This window comes from Chiloscyllium plagiosum, unplaced genomic scaffold (genome assembly GCF_037043375.1).
Source record: "Chiloscyllium plagiosum isolate Xiang-an unplaced genomic scaffold, Cpla_swu_hap1 HiC_scaffold_1, whole genome shotgun sequence".
NCBI classification, from domain to species: Eukaryota; Metazoa; Chordata; class Chondrichthyes; order Orectolobiformes; family Hemiscylliidae; genus Chiloscyllium; species Chiloscyllium plagiosum.
The window spans coordinates 156,486,069-156,509,880 of NW_028270139.1; the positions used below are offsets into that span (position 1 = coordinate 156,486,069).

Sequence of the window (23,812 nt, forward strand, 5' to 3'; positions counted from 1 at the left end):
GCCGTGACTGTGAGCATAAATCCCGAAGCTAATGTGGTATGAAATCCTTATTCAAGCTGTTAGTGAAGAGACTCAATAAAGATGATCATTAGATTGACGAAGAACGGCAATAAAATTGATGTTATGAGTTCAGCGTTTTGAGCTGAGCTGTACTTTCAGCAGCAGGGAGTTTGAGAGTGAAGGGGTGTGTAAGCTACCCTCCCAGTGACAGCACCAAAAGGGTCTCCACTCATCCAAATGACCTGTGGCCTCTCCCAGCAAGTAACGCTTCCTCCTCTCCTGATTGGTCTTTGTCAGAGACCCCACCCACCCCCTTAAGCAAGACATTTATGGAGGAGTTGATGAGAGAAAGGCTCTTGAGCTATCGACAGGCAGAGCAAACACATATCCCCAACCCCCCCATAAGAGACAATCTGCTGCAATAATTTAGCTGCTATTGATCAGCCTTCCTAGTGGGGAGTATTGATTCTGATTTCTGCTATCAGATCACACCAACAACCCGGTTACATCCAGTCCTCTTTTTGTCATCTCAGCCCCTTCCTGCCTGACCCAGGTTAATTCATCTAGTGAGCCGCCATTGATATACTTCAAGGGTAGGGTCAGGCTGGGAGAGATGTCTCAGAGTGCCACCTCTTTAAGCTCAAATAGTTCTGGGGCTAGGCTGAGGGTCAAAGGTGAGATGGAAGAGTCATAGAAATGTCCAGCATGGAAACAGACCCTTTGGTCCAACTCGTCCATGCTGACCAGATATCCAAACCATTCAAGTCCCAGCACTTGGCCCCGATCGCCCTAAACCCTTCCTATTCATGTATTTATCCAGGTACCTTTTAAATGCTGTAATTGTACCAGCCTCCACCATTTCCTCTGGCAGTTTATTCCATACACGCATTAACCTCTGCATGAAAAAGGTGCCCCTTAGGTCCCATTTATATCTTTCCCTCTCACCTTAAACTTGTGCCGTTGAGTTCTGGACTCCCCCACCCCAGGGAAAAGATCTTGTCTAATACTTTCATTGCCCACACCTCTCAACCCTTTATGTCGACTTCTTTAAACCTGAGCGGGGGAGGGGGCATGAAATAGTATTTCTGCCAACATTACGTGAGGGAGGGAAACTGATGAAAACACAATGAATACATTTTGTTTGTACTTTCCCAGCAAGGTATCTTAAATGGCCTCAAACCAGCAAAATGGCTGATTGGAACAATGAGGTTATTGTCTCATCGGAAGGGTGGGGTGTCTAATGTCGCAGAACATCATAGTTGTACAAATGTGCAACTTTTAAAAAATGGCCCTTTCTTATCGTGTCTGTCCCATCAGGACCACACCAATTGGTCGGCCTGGATTCTTCCCATTGGGCTCAAACTCCCAGATACAAAGGGGAGAATATCAATTTATAGAGCATGTTTTATGAGCATATTTCAGATGTGGCAATGGCTTCATGGTATTATTGCTGACTGTTAATCCAGACATCCAGTGAACATTCTGGGCACCTGGGTTTGAATCCAGGGCAGATGGTGAAATTTAAATTATATTTTAAAAAACTCGAATTAAGAGTGCTGTAATAACCATTGTCAATTATTGGAGAAACCCATCTAGTTCAAGGATGTCCTCTAGGGAAGGAAACTGCCATCCTTTACTGGTCTGGACTACATGTGACTCCAGACCCACAGCCGTGTGGTTAACTCTTCACTGTCCTCTGGCTAGCCAGCGATGCCCTTTCCCGTTAAAAAATAAACAAATGAGATGAACTCAACACCTCCCAAATGGTCCAGAGCCAATAAAGTTGTCACACTGAAAATTAAGCAGCCAGTTTTGGCAAGGCAAGGTCTCACAAGCAGCATTGTGATCCTGATTTCGTGATGTTGGCCAATGTATGCATATCAGTCTTGGCCACTCTAGTGAGAACTGTCCTGTTCTTCCTCGAATAATGCAATGGGAGTTTCTTTACCTCATCCTCAGAGTGCAGACAGAATCTCCAATTTCTGGCCTCTCATTCCCATGTTCTGACAGTGTAGCATTTCCCACAGTACTGCACTGGAGTGTCGGCATGTTTTAGCACTCACCTCCTGGCTCTGGACTGTTTCTGGTAACTGAACAATCCTGGGCAGCTAACGTATTCATCTCCATCAGCAATGGGCTACTAGTGAACATATTCAAGACATTTAAAGCCTGCTTTAGACCCCCACCAGGGAGTTGTTGGGAAATGCAAGCAAAAATATCTCTGGAAACAATCAGCAGTGGTGATGAAAGAGGAGCCAACATTTCAGTGAATGGTTTAAAACAAGTCCAGAAGAAGGGTTAAGTCAGAGGGAAGGAGGAAGACCCATGATGAGATGGCTAAAGAGATTAAATATTGAAAAGGGGCGATGGGACAAAGTAAAAGGAGATGGTTATGGAACATGCTGAATGTGTGAGCCCCTTAAAAAGGCTTCCCCTCGGTGTGACCCTAATCCCTTCATCTGTCTGTCTCTCTCTGCAGACTCCTCACTACATTCCTTCCAACATATTTTTGGATCATTCACAAATCTGGCTCAGCCGAGTAATTAGGATCTATTGTGGCCCCAGCACTGATCTCTGTGGCACTCCACTAGTTACACGCTGCCATCCTGAAAAGGTTGCTTTGCTTTCAGCCAGGAGAGAAACAGGGATGAGCAGACTGACTTCAGAAACCAATCATCCTCCAGACCTATTGATCGTACATCATCCGCAGGTTTTAATGAGGCCCCTTTTAGTGGTGCGTTTACTTTCTCGAAGGTCTGATTTTATGGACCTAATCAGGGTGGGGGTGGGGTGGGTAGTTTAGAGAAGCTAAGCCTTTCATTTAAGTGACTTTTGCTCCTCCCCATGGATTACAGACTTTGGCCCCCCATGAGATACCATCTGATTTTAAAGTTCATGAAATTTCTATGAGAATTGATTGAATCCAATCGATTTTGTTTTTGGTCTCCTTCCCCTTTGCAAATCTTTTGAAATTATAATTCCTTTTTATTTTAACAGAATGTACTCCTTATATTTTTGTTGAGGAGAGGCGGCAGTCAATTAACACAAAGGACACGCATCAATGGGGTGGGGTGGATCCTGGTGGTGTCATGATAATGTCACTGGGCAAGTATTCCAGATTAATGCTTTGGAAATGCAGGTTGAAATCCTATCAGGGGATGGTTTAAATTTAATTAATTGATAGAAAGGACATCTGAAGCTAGTCTCAACAACCATGATCACTTTGTTATCAAATCCTGTCTGGTTCACCGATGTCCTTTAGAGAAGGAAATCTCCCAAGCTTACCCATTCTGGCCTATATGTGACTCCAGACCCAGAGCGACATGGTTGACTCTCAAACCTCACCGCCCCCCCCCCACCCACCAACCCAAAATGGCCAAGCAGGGCACTCAGTTCAAGGGCCATTAATGATAGGTAGCTACTCTCACATCCCATGAAAGAATAAAGAAAAGATTGTTCCTTTCCATTAGGGTGAAAAAAGATATTTATATGAACTGGCTCATTCTCGTCCAACCTCATGGAGAAACCTCAAAGAATATTGTACACAAAGAGTTAGTTTGTGGTGGAGTGCAAATGTGGCAACCATTCTTTTTGTGTGCATAGCAAGATTCCACAACCATCAATGAGGTGAGTGGCTCGTTTTGCAGCACTGTGGTTCACTTGGGGGTTGGGAGCGGGTGGGATTTGTCCAAAAGGACAGATTAATTGTCTTCACTCAGTGCTGTAAACTCTGTAATGACCACCTCAACTATTGGATTGAAGCAAGAAAAAGGAAAGGATTTATATAGCACTTTTTTTGACCTGAAGGCATCCCAGAGGTCCATCACAGTCAATTAAGCAATTTTAAAATTTGATCACTCCTGCACTATAAACATACAAACATTGATCACAAATAGCTCATTCCACATTGACTCTTCTCCACCATTCAACAGAATCATGGCTGTTCCATTATATGGTTCCAGTTCCATGTTCCCATCTCCCTCAAGTAGCTTAGATTCCCCAGCCAATCTATTTATCTCCAGCTTAAAAATATCCAATGACCCATCTCCTTGACCTTCTGAGGTAGAGAGTCCCAAAGTAATATAACCTGATGGGCTGAAGCGCATCTTCCTAATCCGTTAAGAAAACACCATCACCTTCTAATCAATAAAAAAAACTCTCCTCATAACAGCCAGTCCTTTATTTTAAGACAATGCTCCCTATTGGGATTCATGACGAGGTGACGCAGTGGCTCAGTGGTTAACACTGATGCCTCAGAATACCCAGGATCTGGGTTCGAGTCCAACCTTGAGTGACTATCTGTGTGGAGTTTGCATATTGTCCCTGTATCTGTGTAGGTTTGCTCAGCACGCTCCGGTTTCCAATCACCGTCCAATGATCTGCAGGTTAGGTGCATTGTTCATGCTAAATTACCTATAGTGTCTAGGGATGTGCAGGCTAGGTAGGTTAGCCATGGGAAATGCAGGGTTACAGGGATAGGCTGGGTCGCTGTGGAATGCTGGTCAGAGGGTTGGTATGGACTCAATGGACCAGATAGTCTGCTTCCACACTGTAGGGATTCAATGATTCACTCACATGAGGAAACATTCTTTCCGTGTACACCTTGTCATGACCATTCAGGATCTTATACACTCCAATCAAATTGTTCCTCACACTTCAAAACTCCAGTGACAAGGTCTGTCTGTCCAGTCATTCCTCATAAGACAACCAGTTTGTGCCAGGTACCAATTCAGAATCTTCAGAGTCAGTTTGAACATATTTACTATTAATCCAGAGAACCAGGTAATGTTCAGGTTCAATTCTTATAATGGCAGATGGTAGAATATCAAATCAATAAAAATCTGGATTTCCAGAGTCTAATAATGACCATGACACCATTCTTGATTGTTGGGGGGAAAACCCATCTGGTTCACTAATGTCCTTTAGGGAAGGAAAATGGGATCCCTAAAGTCTGGCCTTCATGTGACTCCAGACCCACACCCATGTGATTGACTCTTAACTGCTCTCTGGGGAATTAGGTTTGGACAATAAATGCTGGCCCAGCCAGTGATGCCCTCATCCTGTGAATGAATAAAAACGTGAGATCAAATCCAGGCACAGTATTTCAGATGTGGCTTCACCTGTGTCCTATACAACTGAGTTAAAAATCACACAACACCAGGTTATAGTCCAACAGGTTTATTTGAAAGTACGAGCCTTCAGAGCACTGCTCCTTCATCAGGTAGCTAGTGGGGCAGGAACATAGGACACAGACTTTATAAGTAAAAGATCAAAGTGTCATACAACTGATGTGATGTATTAGACAAACCTGTTAAGTCTTTAATTATTTAGAATGGGGATGCAGGTTTCAATTGCTTAATATGTAACACTCATACTTTTAAATTCAATTCCCACCAAAATAAAGGAGGACATTCCATTAGCCTCTAGACTGCACACTGTCCCTGCCCACTAACTTGTTGTGACCCATCTTTGGAACACTTTGCTCCCTTGACAATAATATAAAATAGAGAACTGGAGATGCTGGAGATCTCAAACAAAAAAAAAGCTGAAGAAGGCAGTGTTGCTATTAATATAAGAAGTGTGGCAGCCAAATTAAGTACATGAAACTCCAGTAAACAGCAACGAGTTAATGATGAGACATATGTGCAGCATTCAAATAAAGCAAAATATTGCAGATGCTGGAATCCTGAAATAAAAAGAGAATGCTGGAGAAACTCTGGCAGCATCTGTGGAGAGAACAACAGAGTCAATGTTTCGAGTCCAGTATACTAAGTTGAGTTCTGAAGAAGAGTCATATTGGACTCAAAACATTATCTCTGTTTCTCTCTCCACAGATGCTGCCAGACCTGCTGAGTTTCTCCAGCATTCTCTGTATCTGTATTTTTCAGTGTTGTTGGTTGAAGGGTGCGCTTTGGGTAGAACTGCCCTAATGTTCTTCAGAATTGTGCTGTGGGATCGTTACAGTATACCTGATAAGAATGACAGGCTCTCAGTATTGCTGTGCCATGCCTCATAGTCTGTGTGGCGGCTATCTTGAAGAGATGTTGCCAGGATTGGAGGATTTGAGCTGCAGGGAGAGGTTAAATAGGCTGGGGCTGTTTTCCCTGGAGCATCAGAGGCTAAGGGATGACGTTATAGAGATTTATAAAATCATGAAAGGCATGGATAGGATAAATAGACAAAGTCTCTTCCCTGGGGTGGGGGAGTCCAGAAGTAGTGGGCATAGGTTTAGGATGAGAAGGAAAGATATAAAAGAGACCTAAGGGGCAACTTTTTTACGCAGAGATGATACATGTATGGAATGATCTGCCAGAGGAGGTGGTGGAGGCTGGTACAATTGTAACATTCAAAAGGCATCTGAATGGTATATGAATAGGAAGGGCTTGGAGGGATATGGGCCGGGTGCTGGCAGGTGGGACTAGATTGGGTTGGGATATCTGGTCGGCTTGGACAGGTTGGAACGAAGGGTCTGTTTCCATGCTGTACATCTCTATGACTCTATAAGATCATTTTTAAAAATTCATTCATGGGATGAGGGTGTCGCTGGGCCTGCATTTATTGCCTTTCTCAGAGGGCAGTTAAGAATCTACCACATAACTGTGGGTCTGGAGTCACATGTAGGCTAGACCTTGTAAGGATGGCAGTTTCCTCCCCTAGTGAACCAGGGATTTTCCCCCAACAATTAATTCATGGTCATCATTCAAATTCAAATTTCACCATCCACATGGCAGGATTTGAACCTGGGTACCTAGAACATTGCCTGGGTCACTGGATTAACAGGGCAGCAACAATACCACTTGGACACTGCCTCCCCACAGGATAGCATGTGATAAAGATCTCACGCTCCATCTTATCCTGAGGCTACCTGAAGAATGCTCCTTGGAAATGATTACCTCAATACATTACCTTACAAGCCCAGATACTGTCTCAGTAATGTTGGTGTACAATAGTCATCCGCAATAAATTGCTCTTAGATTCTTCAGTTTCCACACCCAGTTTCACATGTTACGTGGGATAATGTTAAAATACCCCAGTTGGAGGCAAGCTTGGATTCTGTCTTAAATTATTGATCAATAGAAGGAACATACAACAGTGCAACTCTCCCTCAGTATTAGAATTGCCATCCCTGGACTTTCTGCTCAGATCTATAGAATGGAAATGGGACTTGAACTTGAGATGTCGTAAAGAATCAAGCGTCCGGAGGTTTTTAAAGCGTCATCAAATGCTCAGTGCCCTTTTGGCATTTCCAATTCTCAAAGTGGATGGGCAACTGAGGGTCACTCTTCCCATCAACGGCCAACACTTGAAAATTGTGTGATCGAAGTGATTAAGAATTGAGTGAGCTCTGGGAGAAATGGCCATTCTGGTTCCATAGCAAGGTGCCCCTTTGAGTTTGGCGATCACAAGGGGTCAATTGGAGCATCCTGAGCAGAGTAGGTCTGAAGCTTGTCCCACTTGAGCCACACGGCTAATGTCAAACATAAAGAACAGCAGGGAGTTCTCCCTCTATACCACAATGAACAATCGACAGAGGTCTCGCGTTCACAGCTAGAGTGATGCCGAAATGGGGGAGTCAGCCAGTACTCCCAGTCCTCAGACTCCCATTCCACATACACCCATTTGAGCATGCCTCGCATTAAGAGAACAAACATTTATCCAACACACTGTGCCAACTGGAGTGTTATGAAGGGAGACCTGCTCTCCCTCCTCCTAACCCGGTCCCTCACCATCCAAATCCCCATCATCTCCTCACCCCCATGTAATATCTTGGCAGAGCTAAGGGTTTAGACAAAAACTCACCAGACCAAAGATGAATGTTCAAGAAATCATATGGGACAAGTAAAAGCTTATCAGATCTCTGCAACTGAGTCCTGTTGTCCACTACGTGTAAGAATTGAAAGAAGAGGAGATCCAACTTAGTTGTGCTGCTCCTTGTAGTGGGATAGGCCACTGACACGTGATTTTTGCTCATCGATGACAAATGAGACAGGTAGTGGAGAATTATCTCCACAACACCAACATTTCTTGGGCATTCCTGACTGCCTAAGCACCATCACTGGTGGCTGAGCCTTCAGCTGCCTTGGTTGTCTTTGGAATTTCCTCCCTCTTTACTTCTAGCTCCTATCACAATGTAAGCCGAGGGTCCCAGAAATCCCCTGCCAGTGTTCATACTCCATACACATCTTGTCCCACCCATAGCTCTTTGAATCTCAGGAACAGTTCTTTTCGTTTCCTTTCTCTCTTCTTTGCTTAACCAGTCCATCTGTAAGTACATAGAGTACAGGAAGAGGGATGTGTTGTTGCAGTTATACAAGGCCTTGGTGAGGCCACACCGAGAATATTGTGGGCAGTTTTGGTCTTCTTTCCTGAGAAAGGATGCTTTTGCTCTCGAAGGAGTGCAGTGAAGGTTTACCAGGCTGATCCCGGGGATGGCGGGACTGATGTATAATGAGAGATTGACTAGGTTGGGATTGTTTTCACTGGAGTTTAGATGTGAGGGGTGGGGGAGGGGGAGGAATCACATATAGGCCTTATTAAATTCTAACAGGACTAGACAGGTTAGATGCAGGGAGGGTGTTTCCAATGGTGGGTGTGTCCAGAACTGAGGGGTCAAACTCTGAGGATTCGGGGTGGACCATTTATGACGGAGATGAGGAGACATTTCTTCACCCAAAGAGTGGGTGAGCCTGTGGGATTCATTACCACAGGAAGTCGTTAATATCAAAACATTGAATGTATTCAAGAGGTGGCTAGATATAGCACTTGGGGCGAATGGGATTTAAGGTTATGGGGAGAAAGCAGGATTAGATTATCAGGTTGGTCAATCAGCTATGATTGTGATGAATGGCAGAGCAGGCTCGAAGGGCCGAATTGTCGTCTCCTGCTCCTACTTTCTATGTTTCTATGACTCAACCAATTCATCTGGCAACAAGTTCCGCATCCTAAACCAGTTTTGCATGAAGACATTCCTCTCAATTCCCTCCTGGATTCCTCAGTGACTCTCTGATACTGAGGGCCAAGGTCCAGTCTTGCTCTACCTGGAAGACCCCAAATAGGTCACCCCTTCCAATAAGAGACAATGTTTTGGATCATTATACCAAAGGGTTGCATTGGTGACACTTTGTGGGGGCAGGAGGGGAGGGACGTGAGGGAACGTTCCTATTCCATTAAAAATTCTTCTTATTGCAAGATTAGGTCATGTGGCCAAAGGCTTGGTCAAAAAGGCTATTTAAAGAACATTAAGGGAGGAGAGAAGGGGCAGTGAAGTTTAGGGAGACAACTCCAGAGCTGGGGTTCTAGACAGTCAGAGGCATGCCCACTACGTGGAACAATTAAAATCAGGAATTTATAGGACCATAAGATAGAAGAGCAGAATTCGACCATTTGGCCCATTGACTCTGTTCCACGATTTGTACAAGGCTGATCAGAACCCGAGGGCACAGCCTTCGAGTAAACTGAAGACCTTTTAGAATGGAGATAGGGAGAAACTCTTTCAGTCAGGGAGTAGTGAATCTATGGAATTCACTGCCACAGAAGGCTGTGGAGGTCAGGTCATTGGGTATATTTAAGACAGAGATAGATAGGTTCTTGAGTATTAGGGGAATCAAGGGTTACAGGGAGAAAGCAGGAGAATGGGGTTGAGAAACTTATCAGCCATGATTGAATGGTGGAGCAGATTCAATGGGCTGAATGGCCTAATTTCTTATGGACCCAGATTTGGAGTAACACAGTTGTGCTGTAAGCCTGGGGAAGATAGGGAAGTGTGAGATCCTGGAAGAATTTGAAAGTAAGGGACGAGCATTTATGGACTGATTGGACAGAAGGGTCTGTTTCCATGCTGTATGACTCTATGCTGCCGGACTGACAGTGAAGTGAAGTGCAGTAGGGCCAAGATTACACAGCCAGATGTGGATGATCTGAGCAGAGCTGTGCGTCTATCAGCTAGCTAACAGAATGATAAAGTGCCCTGCTGATTGTCCGACATTAGCAGCTTATGATGATACAATTCCATCTCTTCTGACCTCACCAACCCCCACCCCTCCACCCCACTCCTGAACTCCCACCCTGTCCTGTCCCTGATTGGTAGATTCCATTACATTCAGGCCAATCAATAAACACGTTCCTGTTTCATCGCGAGGTAATCATACAGGGAGGAGGAGGGGAGCTGGGCTGGCCTTTAACCCCAAGCGCATTACTTAGCTGATATGAAGATGGATTGCTTGATTCTCCACAAACATATGCTGCAATTGGAGGAATCAGCGTCATAGCACTCTGAGGTAATTGGTATTGATTTTATGTGGGTGCCTTCACGAGCCGCTGAGCAGACGATTACACCAAGGAGATAATGTAGTTGAGTTTGGAATATTCAATTTCAAAGAGCGTACAATGAAATAATTTAACAGCCAGGCCGAATGAAAGCTCTGTGTCCCAGGACAGTTCCCGAAGGCCCCCTGTAGGTTTGTTTGTTGCAGTGATGCTCGTCTCTGTTCTGTCCTTTTCGAACCACTTCTTTGAAAAGAGGTTAACGCCATCATAAAAAAACAGTGTGTGTTTGGTGAGCCTTTTCCCATCATGCTTTTCTCAGGGAGGGCGAGCACGGAGCCATATCTTTGTTTTTCCCACTTATTCTAGTAATCCGGAACCTCGGGCTCATGCTCTGGAAACCTGGGTTCAAAAGCCATCCCGTAAAATTTGACCTCAATTAAAAAATCTGGAATAAAAGAAACTCTGGGCTAATGATGATCATGCTGACTGTTGTTAAACACTCCTATGGTTCACTAATGTCATTTAAGGATGGAAATCTTCCATTCTTGCCGATAACATTTGACTCGAGAAACACAGTAAAAATAATTGAGGTATAACTGCCCTCTGGGCAATTAATAATGGGCAGTAATTGCAGGCCTGACCAGTGACCCTCACATCCTATGAATGAATAAAAAAGAAACAGATTTTTCTTCTTTATTGTTTCATGAGAAGTGGGTGTCGCTAGCTAGGCCAACATTTATTGCCCATCGCATATTGCCCAGAGGGCAGTTAGGAGTCAACCACATTGCTATGGATCTGGAGTCACATGTAGGCCAGGCCAGGTAAGGATGGCAAATTCTTTCCCTAAAGCACATGAGTGAACTAGATAGGCTTGTCTGACAATCAGCAATAGCAACATGGTCTTCATCACATTCTTAATTCCAAACGTTGATTGAATTCAAAGTCTGTCGTAGCGGGATTCGAACCCAGGTCCCCAGAACATCACCTTGGTCTCTGGATTAACAATCCAGCGATAATACCACAAGATCTTACTACCAAGCCATCTGCTCACCTCAGAGAGCAGATCAGAGTCAACTACATTGCAATGGGTTTGGAGTCACATATAGGCCAGAGCAGGTAAGGGCAGTAGACTTCCTTCCCTGAAGGACATTAGTGAACCAGATGGATTTTAACAACAGTTAGAATCATCGAGTCATAGAGATATACAGCACGGAAACATAGAACAATACAGTACAGAACAGGCCCTTTGGCCCTCGATGTTGCGCCGACCAGTGAACTATTCTCAGCTTGTCCCCCTACACTATCCCCCTACAATCATCCATGTGCTTATCTAAGGATTGTTTAAATCTCCCTAATGTGGCTGAGTTAACTGCGTTAGCAGGTAGGGCATTCCACGCCCTTACCACTCTCTACATAAAGAACCTGCCTCTGACATCTGTCTTAAATCTATCACCCCTCAATTTGTAGTTATGCCCCCTCGTACAAGCTGACGTCATCATCCTAGGAAAAAGACTCTCACTGTTTTACCTATCTAATCCTCTGATCATCTTGTATGTCTTTATCAAATCCCCTCTTAGCCTTCTTCTTTCCAATGAGAACAGAAAACAGACCCTTCGGTCCAACTCGTCCATGCCAACCGGTTGATGAAATTGAATTTAAATTCCACCAATAATGTGGTGAAATCCAAACCTATGTCCCCCAACCCTCTAAACATGAGGCTGGCTTACTACCCTAACAGTGCACTCCTGCTTCAGCCAGTGAGGCCCAACAGCCGATTAACTGGTGCTTGTGGCTGAGACATTAGAAAGAGCCCCTTCTGCCAGTGCACTAACACTCCCCGAACCTGCATCATTATTAATTGTCTGAGGCAACGCTGACCCATTTTGTGTTGGGAAGGTGCTGTAGTGATGTATTACAAAATTACAGCAGGGCATCTTTCGCTAGTAGATGAGACGGCTTCCCTCAGTTTGGCACCTTGTCTAGAATGACAATGAGAGAGAGCAGTTGAGGGTAAATTGTTTCACCCAGACGGTGCTGGGATATCGGTAATCATTGTCTGCAAAGGTGTTGTGGGCAGAAACTCCCTGCATTTAAAACATTCTTGGATATGTATCATGTCCCATGGAGCTATGGCCAGAGAGCTGGAAAGCAGGATCAGTCTGGTTGCATACTATGACCAGCATGAGCGCAATGGGCCAAACAGTCTCCTTTGAAACATTGATTTGCACGATTTTCTGATTTGCAATTGATTTGGAGTTGATAAGGTAAAGCGCGTCAATAAAGAGGGGGTCATCACCAGTACAATTAGAGCCAGGTCATTTGGGAGTGACATCAGGAAACACTGGTTCACACAAAGGCGGTTGTGGAGTTCTGGAAGCTCCCCTTCAAATAGCTGGACTTCAATTGAAAATTTCAGAACTGAGCTTGACAGATTGTTGGAATATAAAGGCCCGCTTGATGAAGGCCATGGGTAGAGTTCAGCCAGAGAGGATCCTATCGGATTAGTAGAAGAGGGCTGAGGGTTGAATGCCCTCCTCTGTTTCCATGTTTCCAACCATATGGTTCACATGTGAGCCAACTTTACCTTTGGGGCAGGTCAGAGGCCTTCCTGGTCCTCCTAGCCTTTATGCCCGAGAGACTCCAGTTGGTACCTCACCCAGGGATAAGTCGAAAATCTATCGGGCTCCTAGGTATGTGAGCCTTACTTGCAGCCAAAAGCCCACATGTTCTGCAAATCGCAGAAAGGGACCATCTTCTTTAACCGCTGCCCTGGCTGTTCATCTCAGTTGAGACAAATGTCCAAGAGTATGAGGGGTTGGGGGACAAGACAATAAAGCTAAGGCAGAATGGAGAGGGAAAGAAGGAGACTTGACCTCTGACCGCCCCCGCCCCCCCACCCCCAAACCTCCACTTTCCTGACCTGGCCCGTGATGCTCTCCACTGATCCATTCTAACAGCCCCTCCCCTCATCACAACCAACAACACCCTCCCCCCCAAATCCAAGTGACCCAAAGGGCTCATCCGCCTACCTGACATCCTGCCCACTGTAATAGCAGGAACAAAAGCAGCAATTGGTGGAAAAGTTCAGCAGATCTGGCAGCACCTGCAGAGAGAAATCAGAGTTCAATGTTTCTTCAGAACGATAGGGTGTGGTTTCTGTAAAGGAGGATGGTTAACGTGATGCTACTGTTTAAGAAAGGTGGTAAGGACAAGCCAGGGAACTACAGACCAGTGAGCCTGATGTCGGTGGTGAGCAAGTTGTTGGAGGGAATCCCGAGGGACAGGATGTACATGTATTTGGAAAGGTAAGGACTGATTAGGGATAGTCAACGTGGTGCTGTGCGTGGGAAATCATGTCTCACAAATGTGATTGAGTTTTTTGAAGAAATGAAAAAAAGGATTGATGAGGGAAAAGCGGGAGCTTTGAACTATATGGACTTTAGTAAGGCGTTCGACAAGGTTCCCCATTGGAGACTAGTTGGCAAGGTTAGATCTCACAGAATACAGGGAGAACCAGCCATTTGGATATAGAACTGGCTCACAGGTAGAAGACAGAGAGTGATGGTGGAGGGTAGTTTTTCAGACTGGAGGCCTGTGAGCAGTGGAGTACCACAAGGATCGGTGCTGGGTCCACTACTTCTTCGTCATTTATATAAATGATTTGGATGTGAGCATAAGAGGTACAGTTAGTAAGTTTGCACATGACACCAAAATTGGAGGTGTAGTGGACAGTGAAAAGGATAACCTCAGATTACAACAGGATCTGGACCAGATGGGCCAGTGGGCTGAGAAGTGGTAGATGGAGTTTAATTCAGATAAATGCGAGGTGCTGCATTTTGGGAAAGCAAATCTTAGCAGGACTTATACACTGAGTGGTAAGGTCCTAGGGAATGTTGCTGAACAAAGAGACCTTGGAGTGCAGGTTCATAGTTCCATCCCTGTCCAGGGCCCTCCAATGTAGAAGCCATCTAAAGCTGAGCTGGTCATTTAAAATCCAATCAGATTCAGAGACAGGGATAACAGGATGTTGGGTCCATCATCTTCTGCCAGGACTGAAGATGCTGAAAGTTAGAGTCGAGTGTGAGGTGCTGAAAAAGCACAGCAGGGCTGCTGATGAAAGGCTTTTGCCCGAAATATCAAATCTTCTGCCTCCAGTCAATCTCGGCTTCTGCTAAAACTCCCCAGTCCTCACATACCCCCTGACTATTCCAATGCTTTTCTCATTGAGATCGCTGTTCTCTCTTATAAATTTCAGCTGCCTGCTTCCTGACCTGCACCCAAGAAGTGGCACAGTGGCTTAGTGGTTGGCACTGCTGTCTCACAGCACCAGGGACCCGGGTTTGATTCCAGCCTTGGGTGACTGTCTGCGTGAAGTTTGCACATTCTCCCTGTGTCTGTGCAGGTTTCCTCCGGGCACTCCGGTTTCCTCGCACAATCCAAAAAGAAGTGCAGACCAGGTGATTTGGTCGTGCTAAATTGCCCATAGTGTCCAAGGATGTATAGGTTAGGTGCATTAGTCAGGGGGAATGGGTCTGCGTGGGTTACTCTTTGGAGGATCATTATGGATTTGTTTCCACAATGTAGGGGTTCTATGATTCTAAAGTAGGCGATTGAGATAACTCTGCTAGTCAATGAGATTGTGACTGATCTGATAATCCTCAACTCTATTTTGCTGCCTTTTCTCCATAATCTATGATTCCCTTGCTGATTAAAAATCTGCCTCAGCCTTGATGATGCAACCTCTGTGGTAAAGAATTCTACAGATTCACAACCTTCTCAGGGAAGAAATTCATCCTTGTACAAGTTCCATTCATCAGTCACCTTGAAGCTCATTGACTTTCACTGGATCAGTCTATCATTGCCATCATATTGAAGTTGTCCTGTAACCCCAACTCTGTCATTTCCTCCAGCTCTAAGATTATGTCCAATTTGTTCATTCCTGATTCCCTTCGCTCAGCCATTTTTGTCGTCCGCTTTGAAATTCCGTCCTTAAACCTTTCCACCTCTCTCCCTGACTTTCCTCCGTTAAGATCTTTCTCAAACCTAATTTCTTTGGTCAAGCTTTTGTTCGGGCTGCACTTCTATCTCCAGAGACAAAAGCAGAAATTGTGGGAAAAGTGCAGCAGTCTGGCAGCATCTGTGGAGAGAAATCAGAGTTAACGTTTTGAGTTGAGTGACTCTTCCCCTCTCCTGTGAATCGCTCAATGGCCTGATGTGACCTGATACTGATTCCGTGAAGCACCTCGATACAACAGTGCTATACGAATGCAAGTTGTTGTTGAAACAGTCCGATGACTAAAGACGGACAGATAAACCATAAGAGAAAGGCAGGCCAAATCTGAGGTAAACAGAGAAAAGGACAACGCTGAAAAATGGCCCAAGACAGGCAGACAGTGTGAAGGAAAGGGGTGGGGAGGGAGAGAAAAGAATTAGCGTAAATATTTAAATAGGTGAGAGATAAATAAATCAGCCTTTTGGATGTAATCAAGCGTGTTGCAATAGAACTGCCCAAGTAACAATTCTGAGCTTAAACACCCCTGTGTTCGGTGCAAACAATCTGTCTTAAATCAATTTGATTTATAACAGAGCTCTCAGAAGGAAATCCACTGCAAAGGCTGTTGCAATGGAAAGCAAATATTGTAATTTGAGTAATAAAGTCTATATGCAGTTTGCTGACTGGAGCGCCAAGCTTTGTAAAGGTGTGTGTGTGTACGACAGGGGGAGAACACCTGATTGTTATTCATGAAACGGTGAGTTATGCATATTAGTGCAAACAAGCTACCCGACTTGCTTATATTTGGAGTGTCAATCATTTTAGTGAATACAAGATTTGTACTTGACAAACTGGAGTGAGCAACTTGCTTGACAAATTGTCCCCAAAGTCAAATCTGACAGCCTTTTTGTGATTAATGGCCTGATTATGGGAGCATTTTTTTTTACACGTTTTGAATTTGCATTACATAAAGATGGAAATTGTTCTCACAGTGCAGGCACGGAGAGGGAAATGGATAGCATTTAGTCAGAAGGTGTTGGATTCCTTGTTTGGGAAGAACAGAGTCCTTGTGGGGGACTGGGTAGCTGTCACTCTGTCCTCTATCACCTCATGTTAACTGCCTCCATGTCACACCGATCAAATCCTTTCTCTGACAGACTTCGCAGTGCTCTGAAAACTTGTGATTTCAAATAAACCTGCTGGACAGTAACGTGGTTTCATGTGAGTTTTGACCTTGTCCACCCCAGTCCAACACTGATACTTTGACATCATAATTTTAATGGATGTTTAAGACCTTCTAGTTAATGTCGTAACTGGAGCAGACTACGTAATTTCTTGAGCCTACCTCAGTGATTACTGGGATAGGTAACAGGTGTGGCTCTGATTGTAAGCTGAAAAGGTTGTAGGTTCGAATCCACAACCTAAGGGTTAATCACCATGAACTAAGACATTAATTCAGTGTCAATCTAACGGGTTAATGGCCTATCAAATATTAGCTTTTTATTTTTGCTTTCACAGTGCTGTGGGCAAGGTTGCTGTCTGTCTGTAGTTGGCCTTCCGATGACGATGGAGGTGGTGTGCCACCTTGTAGGAATGCTGCAACCCAGCTGCTTCGACTCTTCCTTGTATCTGTTTGGTACCACTGCATGGTTTGCTGGACTGAAATCAGAGCTTCATGTCCCTCACTCATCAGGGAAAACATGAGAATGCCGAACCTCACAAGGGGTCCCCACAGAGGAAAGAGTGCCGATTGGTTGGCAAGTCAACTCTGATAGGCCAAGGCATTGTGAAGGAGAACACAATGATGGGGGTGGGGGCGGGGGGGTGGAGCTAGAGGCTCATTGAGTTCCTTCGTAATTAATAAAAGGAAAAGTAATTAATAAAAGCTAAAGGTAGGTCCTTCTTCCTTTGGTTTGGAAAGAACAAATCTCTAGATATGAATATATAGTCCACACAAAGTCTCATTCTGACAAGTGGAAATAAGCCATGTTACAAGCTCAAGTATGATTGTAAATTGATTGTTCGTGTTTCCAGCAGCTAAGCACCTCCCTTTTGTCTTATCGTAGAATTCTTATGAATGTTTGAAACTTGGCATTCTTGTATTTGTCCTGACGCAAAGCTTCAGTTTGTCCATTCAACAGGAATCCCTCTTTATTCCCTCTTGCTGAACTGTGCCTATTCATTGAGTTCCCAACCAATACTTTAAGGGTTTGAAATTACTTGATGCACTCCTCTTAATGAGTTTAGAAAATCTTTCTAATCACCATTAACTAAGACATTAATTCAGTGTCAATCTAACGGGTTAATGACTTAATTAAAATAGCAATCAGGAATTTTGCCCGAGTCTGTTTGTCAATTTGTACATAATAAGACTGTAATTTCCATCCCATGGTGTCTCGATGCTACTTCATTTTTTTCTCTGACTCCCTTCATTCCTCAAACCGGTTGAGGTAAAGCACAATGCTTGGTATTCATATAGCACCCTCCTTGATCTTGGCATGTTCCAAAGCACTTTACATCCAATCTTTGAAGCTTTTTTGAGCTGTGTTCCCTGCTGTAATGCAGGAACAATGGAGCTATTTTGACAAACAAGAACAACGATCATCACCCAGCAGTTTGGAGCTGTTGAGGGCGTCCACCTCCTATTCTTCACAAGTAGTACCACGGGGTCTTTTACCTGATGGGAGCTCAGTGAAATAGCTCAGGATGAGCATTTGCCCATTTTACATGAGCTGAGAAACCTCTTCACCCCATTGTTTGTTAATCATTGAAATTCTCTCCTCCGAAGTGCTATGGGCCCTCAGTAATTGAGTATGTCCAAGACAGAGCTCGCGAGACCTTTGGATACTATCGGACTTATATGTTAGGGAAGGAGTTCCAGGATTTTGGACCAGTCACAGTGAAGGAATAGCGACATATTTCTGAGTCAGGATGGTGAGTGGCTAAGGGAGGAACTTCGAGGTGGTGATATTCCCTTGTATTTGCTGCCCATGTCCTTGTAGATGGAAGAGGCTGTGGATTTGAAAGCTGCTTTTTCAATAAAGTGCAGTGCAAATATTAGTTTTTGGTAATGAAGGTAGTGGCTTTTGAAGATGGTGAGTAGGTTTTTATTCACCCATTCATGGGATATAGGAATCACTGACTGGGCCTGCATTTATTGTCCATTCATGACCTTCAGAAACTGCTGCTTAGCCGCCCCCATAAACAACTATACTCCATTTGGTAAAGATGCTCTTCAGGAGGGAATTCCAGGATTTTGACCCAGTGACAATGAAGGGATGGCGACATGTTTCCAAGTCAGGATGCTGAGTGGCTTGGAGGGGAGCTTGAAGGTGGTGATGTTCCCATGGATCTATGGCCATTGTGCCCCTACATGGAGGCAGTTCTGGTTTTGCAAGGTGCTGTCTGAGGATCCTTGGTGAATTTCTGCAGTGCATTTGTAGGTAGTACACACTGCTGCTATGAGTGTTTGGTGGTTGATGGAAGTGATTGTATGATTGGCACCAATTAGGCAGGCTGCTTTATTTCAAATGGTGTCAACATTCTTGAATGTTGTTTGAGGTGCACCCATTCAGGCTCGTGGGGAATATTCCATTATGCTTCTGACTTATGCCATTTAGATGGTGGACAGGCTTTCGGTCATTATAAGGTAAGTAATTCTTTCCAGGATTCCCAGCCTCTCACCTGCTCTTATGGACACAGCTTATAAATAGCTTTTCTAGTTCAGGTGCTGGTCCGTCCTCCGATGTAGCTCATGTCTATACCTTAACCAACTAGGTATCATGAGAAATGCAACCCTCTTTGATTGCTTTCCCTTCAAGTCTTCTGTGACCAGTACCTGCTCCTGGTACTGAGATTCACTTACCCGTGAGAAAATGGTTGTCTGAAGTTCGGGGTTTGGGCTATTTTTAAAAGGTTTGATCACATGACCTCCTGCTGCACCACCCTGACCTCGGCTGCTGCTATCTGTCACATCCATAGCTCACCCCGCTTTCCTGTGTCAATGAGACAATGGACAGATTCCTCTTGTCCAATTGGACCCTATTGAAGCAATCCATGTTTTTTCCTCACTGTGAATACGTTTTCACAACGATGAAGTGAAAGTCTAAACAGGGAATGAAAAATAAATTGGAGGCCGAGGGGGTGATCTTATATAAAATCATGAGGGGCATGGATAGGGTAAGTAGACAAGGTCTTTTCTTTGGATTGGGGGAGTCCAGAACTAGAGGGCATAGGTTGAGGGTGAGAGGGGAAAATTTTAAAGGGATCTAAGTGACAATATTTTCATGTAGAGGGTGGTGTGTGGATGAAAAGAACAGGCAGAGGAAGTGATGGAGGCTGGTACAATTACAGCATTTAAAAGGCATCCGGAGGAGTATATGAATAGGAAGGGATTAGACGGATATGGGTATGTTTCCGTGCTGTACATCTCTATGACTCTATTTATCATAAAAATTTTGCCTATGGTTTTTCATGGTGTTAACTTTTCATCCTGGCTTTTCCAGGTCATTTGCTGAGTCAATCATGAGTTGGGGTCAAATCACGGCTGGAAAATCACGGCAATCAGGCAGCATCTGAGGAGCAGGAGAATCGACGTTTCGGGTAAAAGCCCTTCTTCAGGAATATGACCACATTCCTGATGAAGAGCTTATGCCTGAAATGTCGACTCTCCTGCTCTTTGGATGCTGACTGACCTGCTGCGCTTTTCAACCCTGTAGTTAACTTCATACTAGAAAGAATCACTATTTGACTGTGATCTCCAGCATCTGCAATCCTCGCTTCCCCATTCATGAGTTGGAACATCCTCTTGAGGACTTTCAGACGAAACTGCAATAGAACAGCTGACTGGAGAGGTGATCCTCTCTTCAGGCCACTCTCTGTTGTGTCTACAGCAATTGGATAAATACTTGAAAGGCTCCATGAAGTAAAGAGCAGAGAGAAATGAATCTACCTGGACATCATTTAGATAGTCTGAAACATCTCCTTCTGGGTTGTCGGATGTACGAACAAAATGATAACCTCTGCATCAGAGAGGAGCCTGACACCAGCTAAACCAAACTGACCATCAGAAGCCAAGGACTGTTGGCTTTTCCCATGCAGTTTCGAAGATACCCTATATACTCAAGTATTAGTTGAATTTGTTTGACTGTTTTGTCAGGTTAAATTTATGGGGTCGACTATTACATGGACACTACATGTCATGCCCATCAAAATTCATACCATATCGTTAGCAGAAACCCAACTGATCTCTAAACGAATAAAGGGGGGAAAAACGACGAATTACTGTAATTCTGAAGATCTGGAGCGGAGCAGGATGACCAGCAGACGGGAAAGATGGAGGTGGGTACTCCAGTTGCTGGAGATTAGAGTCAAGATTAGAGAGGTGCTGGAAAAGCACAGTAGGTCAGGCTGGAGCAGGAGAATCGACGATTTGGGCAGTAGCCCTTCATCAGGACTGGAAAGCCAGAGGGGAGCACGAGTGCTGACACACTGACTCATAAATGTCTGTCTGTTATCTGCGAAGAACTAGGGTCTACTTTTACATGAGATATGTGGAAAATTCCAGATTTTTTTGGCCAAAAATAGGCAATTGACTTTTACATAAGATCAACTATTACTTGAGTATATACGGTACTTGGATCAGACTTTGAGCTTGTGATGGTCCCTGAATGTCCCTCGCTTTATTGGTGTTGCAGAGCTGCCTGCTAGCACCATTGCTGGCCACGGTGTGTGTGGCCTACCTTGGAGGGAGTTCTAGAATCTTGATCCAAGATGGCCTGCGGTATTTTCATTTAATCCAGAAACTCAGCTAATATTCTGGGACCTTGGTTCAAATCCCACCATGACAGATGGGATTTGACTCTTGATAATAATCTGGATTTAGGAATCTACTGATGACCCTGAGACTGTTGGCAATTATTGCAAAAAACAAGCTAATGCCTATCAGGGAAGGAAACTGCCATGCTCACCTGGTCTGGCCTATATGTGACTCCAGACCCACGGCAACGTCGTTGACTCTCAACTGCAGTCTGGGTAATTAGGGATGGGCAATAAATGCTGGGTCTAACCAGAGACACCCACATCCCACAAGTGAATAAAATAAACACTGAAGGGACAGTGAGGAACAGATCAGGTCAGGTCCACCCCAATCCAACACCAGCACCTCCAAATCAGGTCAGATCTGTGTGACTTGGAGGGGAACTTACAGGTCGTGGTGTCGCCATGCAACTTCTGCCCATGTGCTTCCAGCTGGTACAGCTCATGGGTTTAGAAGATGCTGGTGAGTTGCAGATGGTAAGGACTATTACCACAGTACGTCAGCAGCAGAGAGAGTGAATGTTTAAGATGCTGGTTGGAATACTAATTAATGGGCCGCTTTGTCCTGGCTACATTTTGTAATCTTCATTTGTGGAACTGATCAATGTTGACCAGGAGAGCCATATTTTACAAGGCGAGGCTGACATCAATCGTGGGCAGTGAAAAGATCACGGTGGCTCAGTGGTTAACACTGCATCCTCATAGTGCTAGAGGCCCGGGTTTGATTCCCACCTTGGGTGACTGTCTGTGTGGAGTGTGCACATTCTCTCCGTGTCTGGATGCTCCACGTTCCTCCCACAGTCCAAAGATGTGCAGGTTCTGCGAATTGGCTGTGGGAAATTGCCCATAGTGCTCAGGGATGTGGAGTATAGGGGTAAATGTAGAGTAATGGGGAACGGGTTGGCGTAGGATACACTTTGGAGCGTCGGTGTGGACTTGAAGGGCCTGTTTCCACACTGTAGAGATTCTGGATCGCTACAATTGCCCTCAACATCCTGGGCTCAGGTTTGCTGTTTAGTCTCTTAACTTTAACTGAATGCAGCATCAGCTGAGCAGTGGTCATTTCAGCTTTGCAGTGTTCCGACAGGGCTCAGTGTTTGGACCTTTATGACTGTACCCTTTATTTCTCCACTGTCTCCCTCATTGCCTTTGACTGATTTCTCTTGTTCCCTCTAACTCTATAGCATTGAACGAGCCTACCATTGACTACGGATTCCAGCGGCTACAAAAAGTCATTCCACGGCACCCTGGGGACCCTGAACGATTACCGAAGGTTAGATTTTTATCGATGTGATCTTTCATTCATTAAACAGAAATATTACAAGCATTGAGGATCGCAGACAGTGATAACCATCCTAGCAACTTAGAAAGGCTGTCAGTGCATGAGACACTACAGTGAGAGGAATAGTTTGCCGTTCATTCTCACATTGGAATAAGTGACATTGCTTTGAGATGAAAAAGAACACAGAAGAGAACAATGCAATATTGCAGGGAACGATAAAACGTTGTGGTGACAGAGTATGTTGTGTTGGAGGGTTACAGTGATGCTTGCCCAACAGGGAAGGCTCCACGTGTATGAAGACTGCTCTCCAAGGATGAGTGAAAGTTTACGAATCATAGAGAGATGGGTATCTCATAGTCATAGAGCCATACAGCACAGAAACAGACCCATCGGTCCAACTTTTCCATGCTGACTAAGTTCCCCAAACCAAATTAATTCCACTTGCCTACATTTGGTCCAAATCCCTCTTAAATGTACCTATTCATGTACCTGTCCAAATGTTGCAACTGTACCTGCATCGACCACTTCATCTGGCAGTTCATGCTTCGTATGAACCACCCTCTGTGTGAAAAGGTTACCCCACAGATCCCTTTTTAATCTTACTCCTCTCACCTTCAAATTAGTTTTGAGCTCCCCTATCTGAGGGAAAAGAGCTTTGCTATTCATCTTATCCAGCCCACCTATGATTTTATAAACCACTATTAGATCCCCCCATCAAAATTCTATGCTCCAGTGAAAAAGATTCCAATCGATAGTGTGGTGCTGGAAAAGCACAGCAATCAGGCAGCAGGAAAATCATGCCCAAATGAAGTCAGCCAATGCTGAGGCCCTTCAAATCTGGGGTCTTTCTTATTTGATCTGGCTGTCACTTTACTGCTTAGACAAAAACCGTCATCAGGAATGGGCTTTCCTGATGAAGGGCTTTTGCCCAAAACGTCGATTCTCTTGCTGCTCGGATGCTGTGTTACCTGTTGTGCTTTTCTAGCACCATACTCTCGACTCTAATCTCCAGCATCTGCAGTCCTCACTTTCATTTTGAAAAAGATTCCAGACTATCCAAATACTTCTTATAACTCAAACCCTCCGATCCCAGTAACATACTCTCCAATTTAATAATAGGTTCGAATTTTGTTAGCAAGGCAAATATATTGTGATCATTTATTTCAAGAGATCTCGAGTGCAGTAGCAGATATGTACTGCAGAGGTTGTATAAGGCTCTGGTCAGACCGCATTTGGAATATTGTGCGCAGTCTCAGGCCCCATACCTAAGGAATGATGTGTTGTCCTTGCAGGGGGTCCAGAGGAGATGGACAAGAATGATTCTGGGGATGAAGGGTTTGTCATCTAATGAATGTTTGAGGACTTTTGATCTATACTCGATGCAGTTTAGAAGGATGAGGGGGATCTGATTGAAACTTACGGAACCCTGAGAGGCCTGGATAGAATGGGTGTGG

The 23,812-nt window shown here is 44.5% G+C and overlaps 1 protein-coding gene across 7 annotated transcripts in view; it reads left to right on the plus strand.

The window, feature by feature from the left end:
• The window catches only part of LOC122551859 (transcription factor COE3-like), a 474,992-nt gene that overhangs the window by 361,268 nt on the left and 89,912 nt on the right, over positions 1–23,812 (plus strand). For all 7 annotated transcript variants that reach the window (XM_087991763.1, XM_087991769.1, XM_087991775.1 and 4 more), the window contains exon 11: positions 22,261–22,349. In XM_087991763.1, the coding sequence (XP_087847889.1) occupies positions 22,261–22,349 (89 nt within the window). The remainder of the gene's footprint in view (positions 1–22,260; positions 22,350–23,812) is intronic.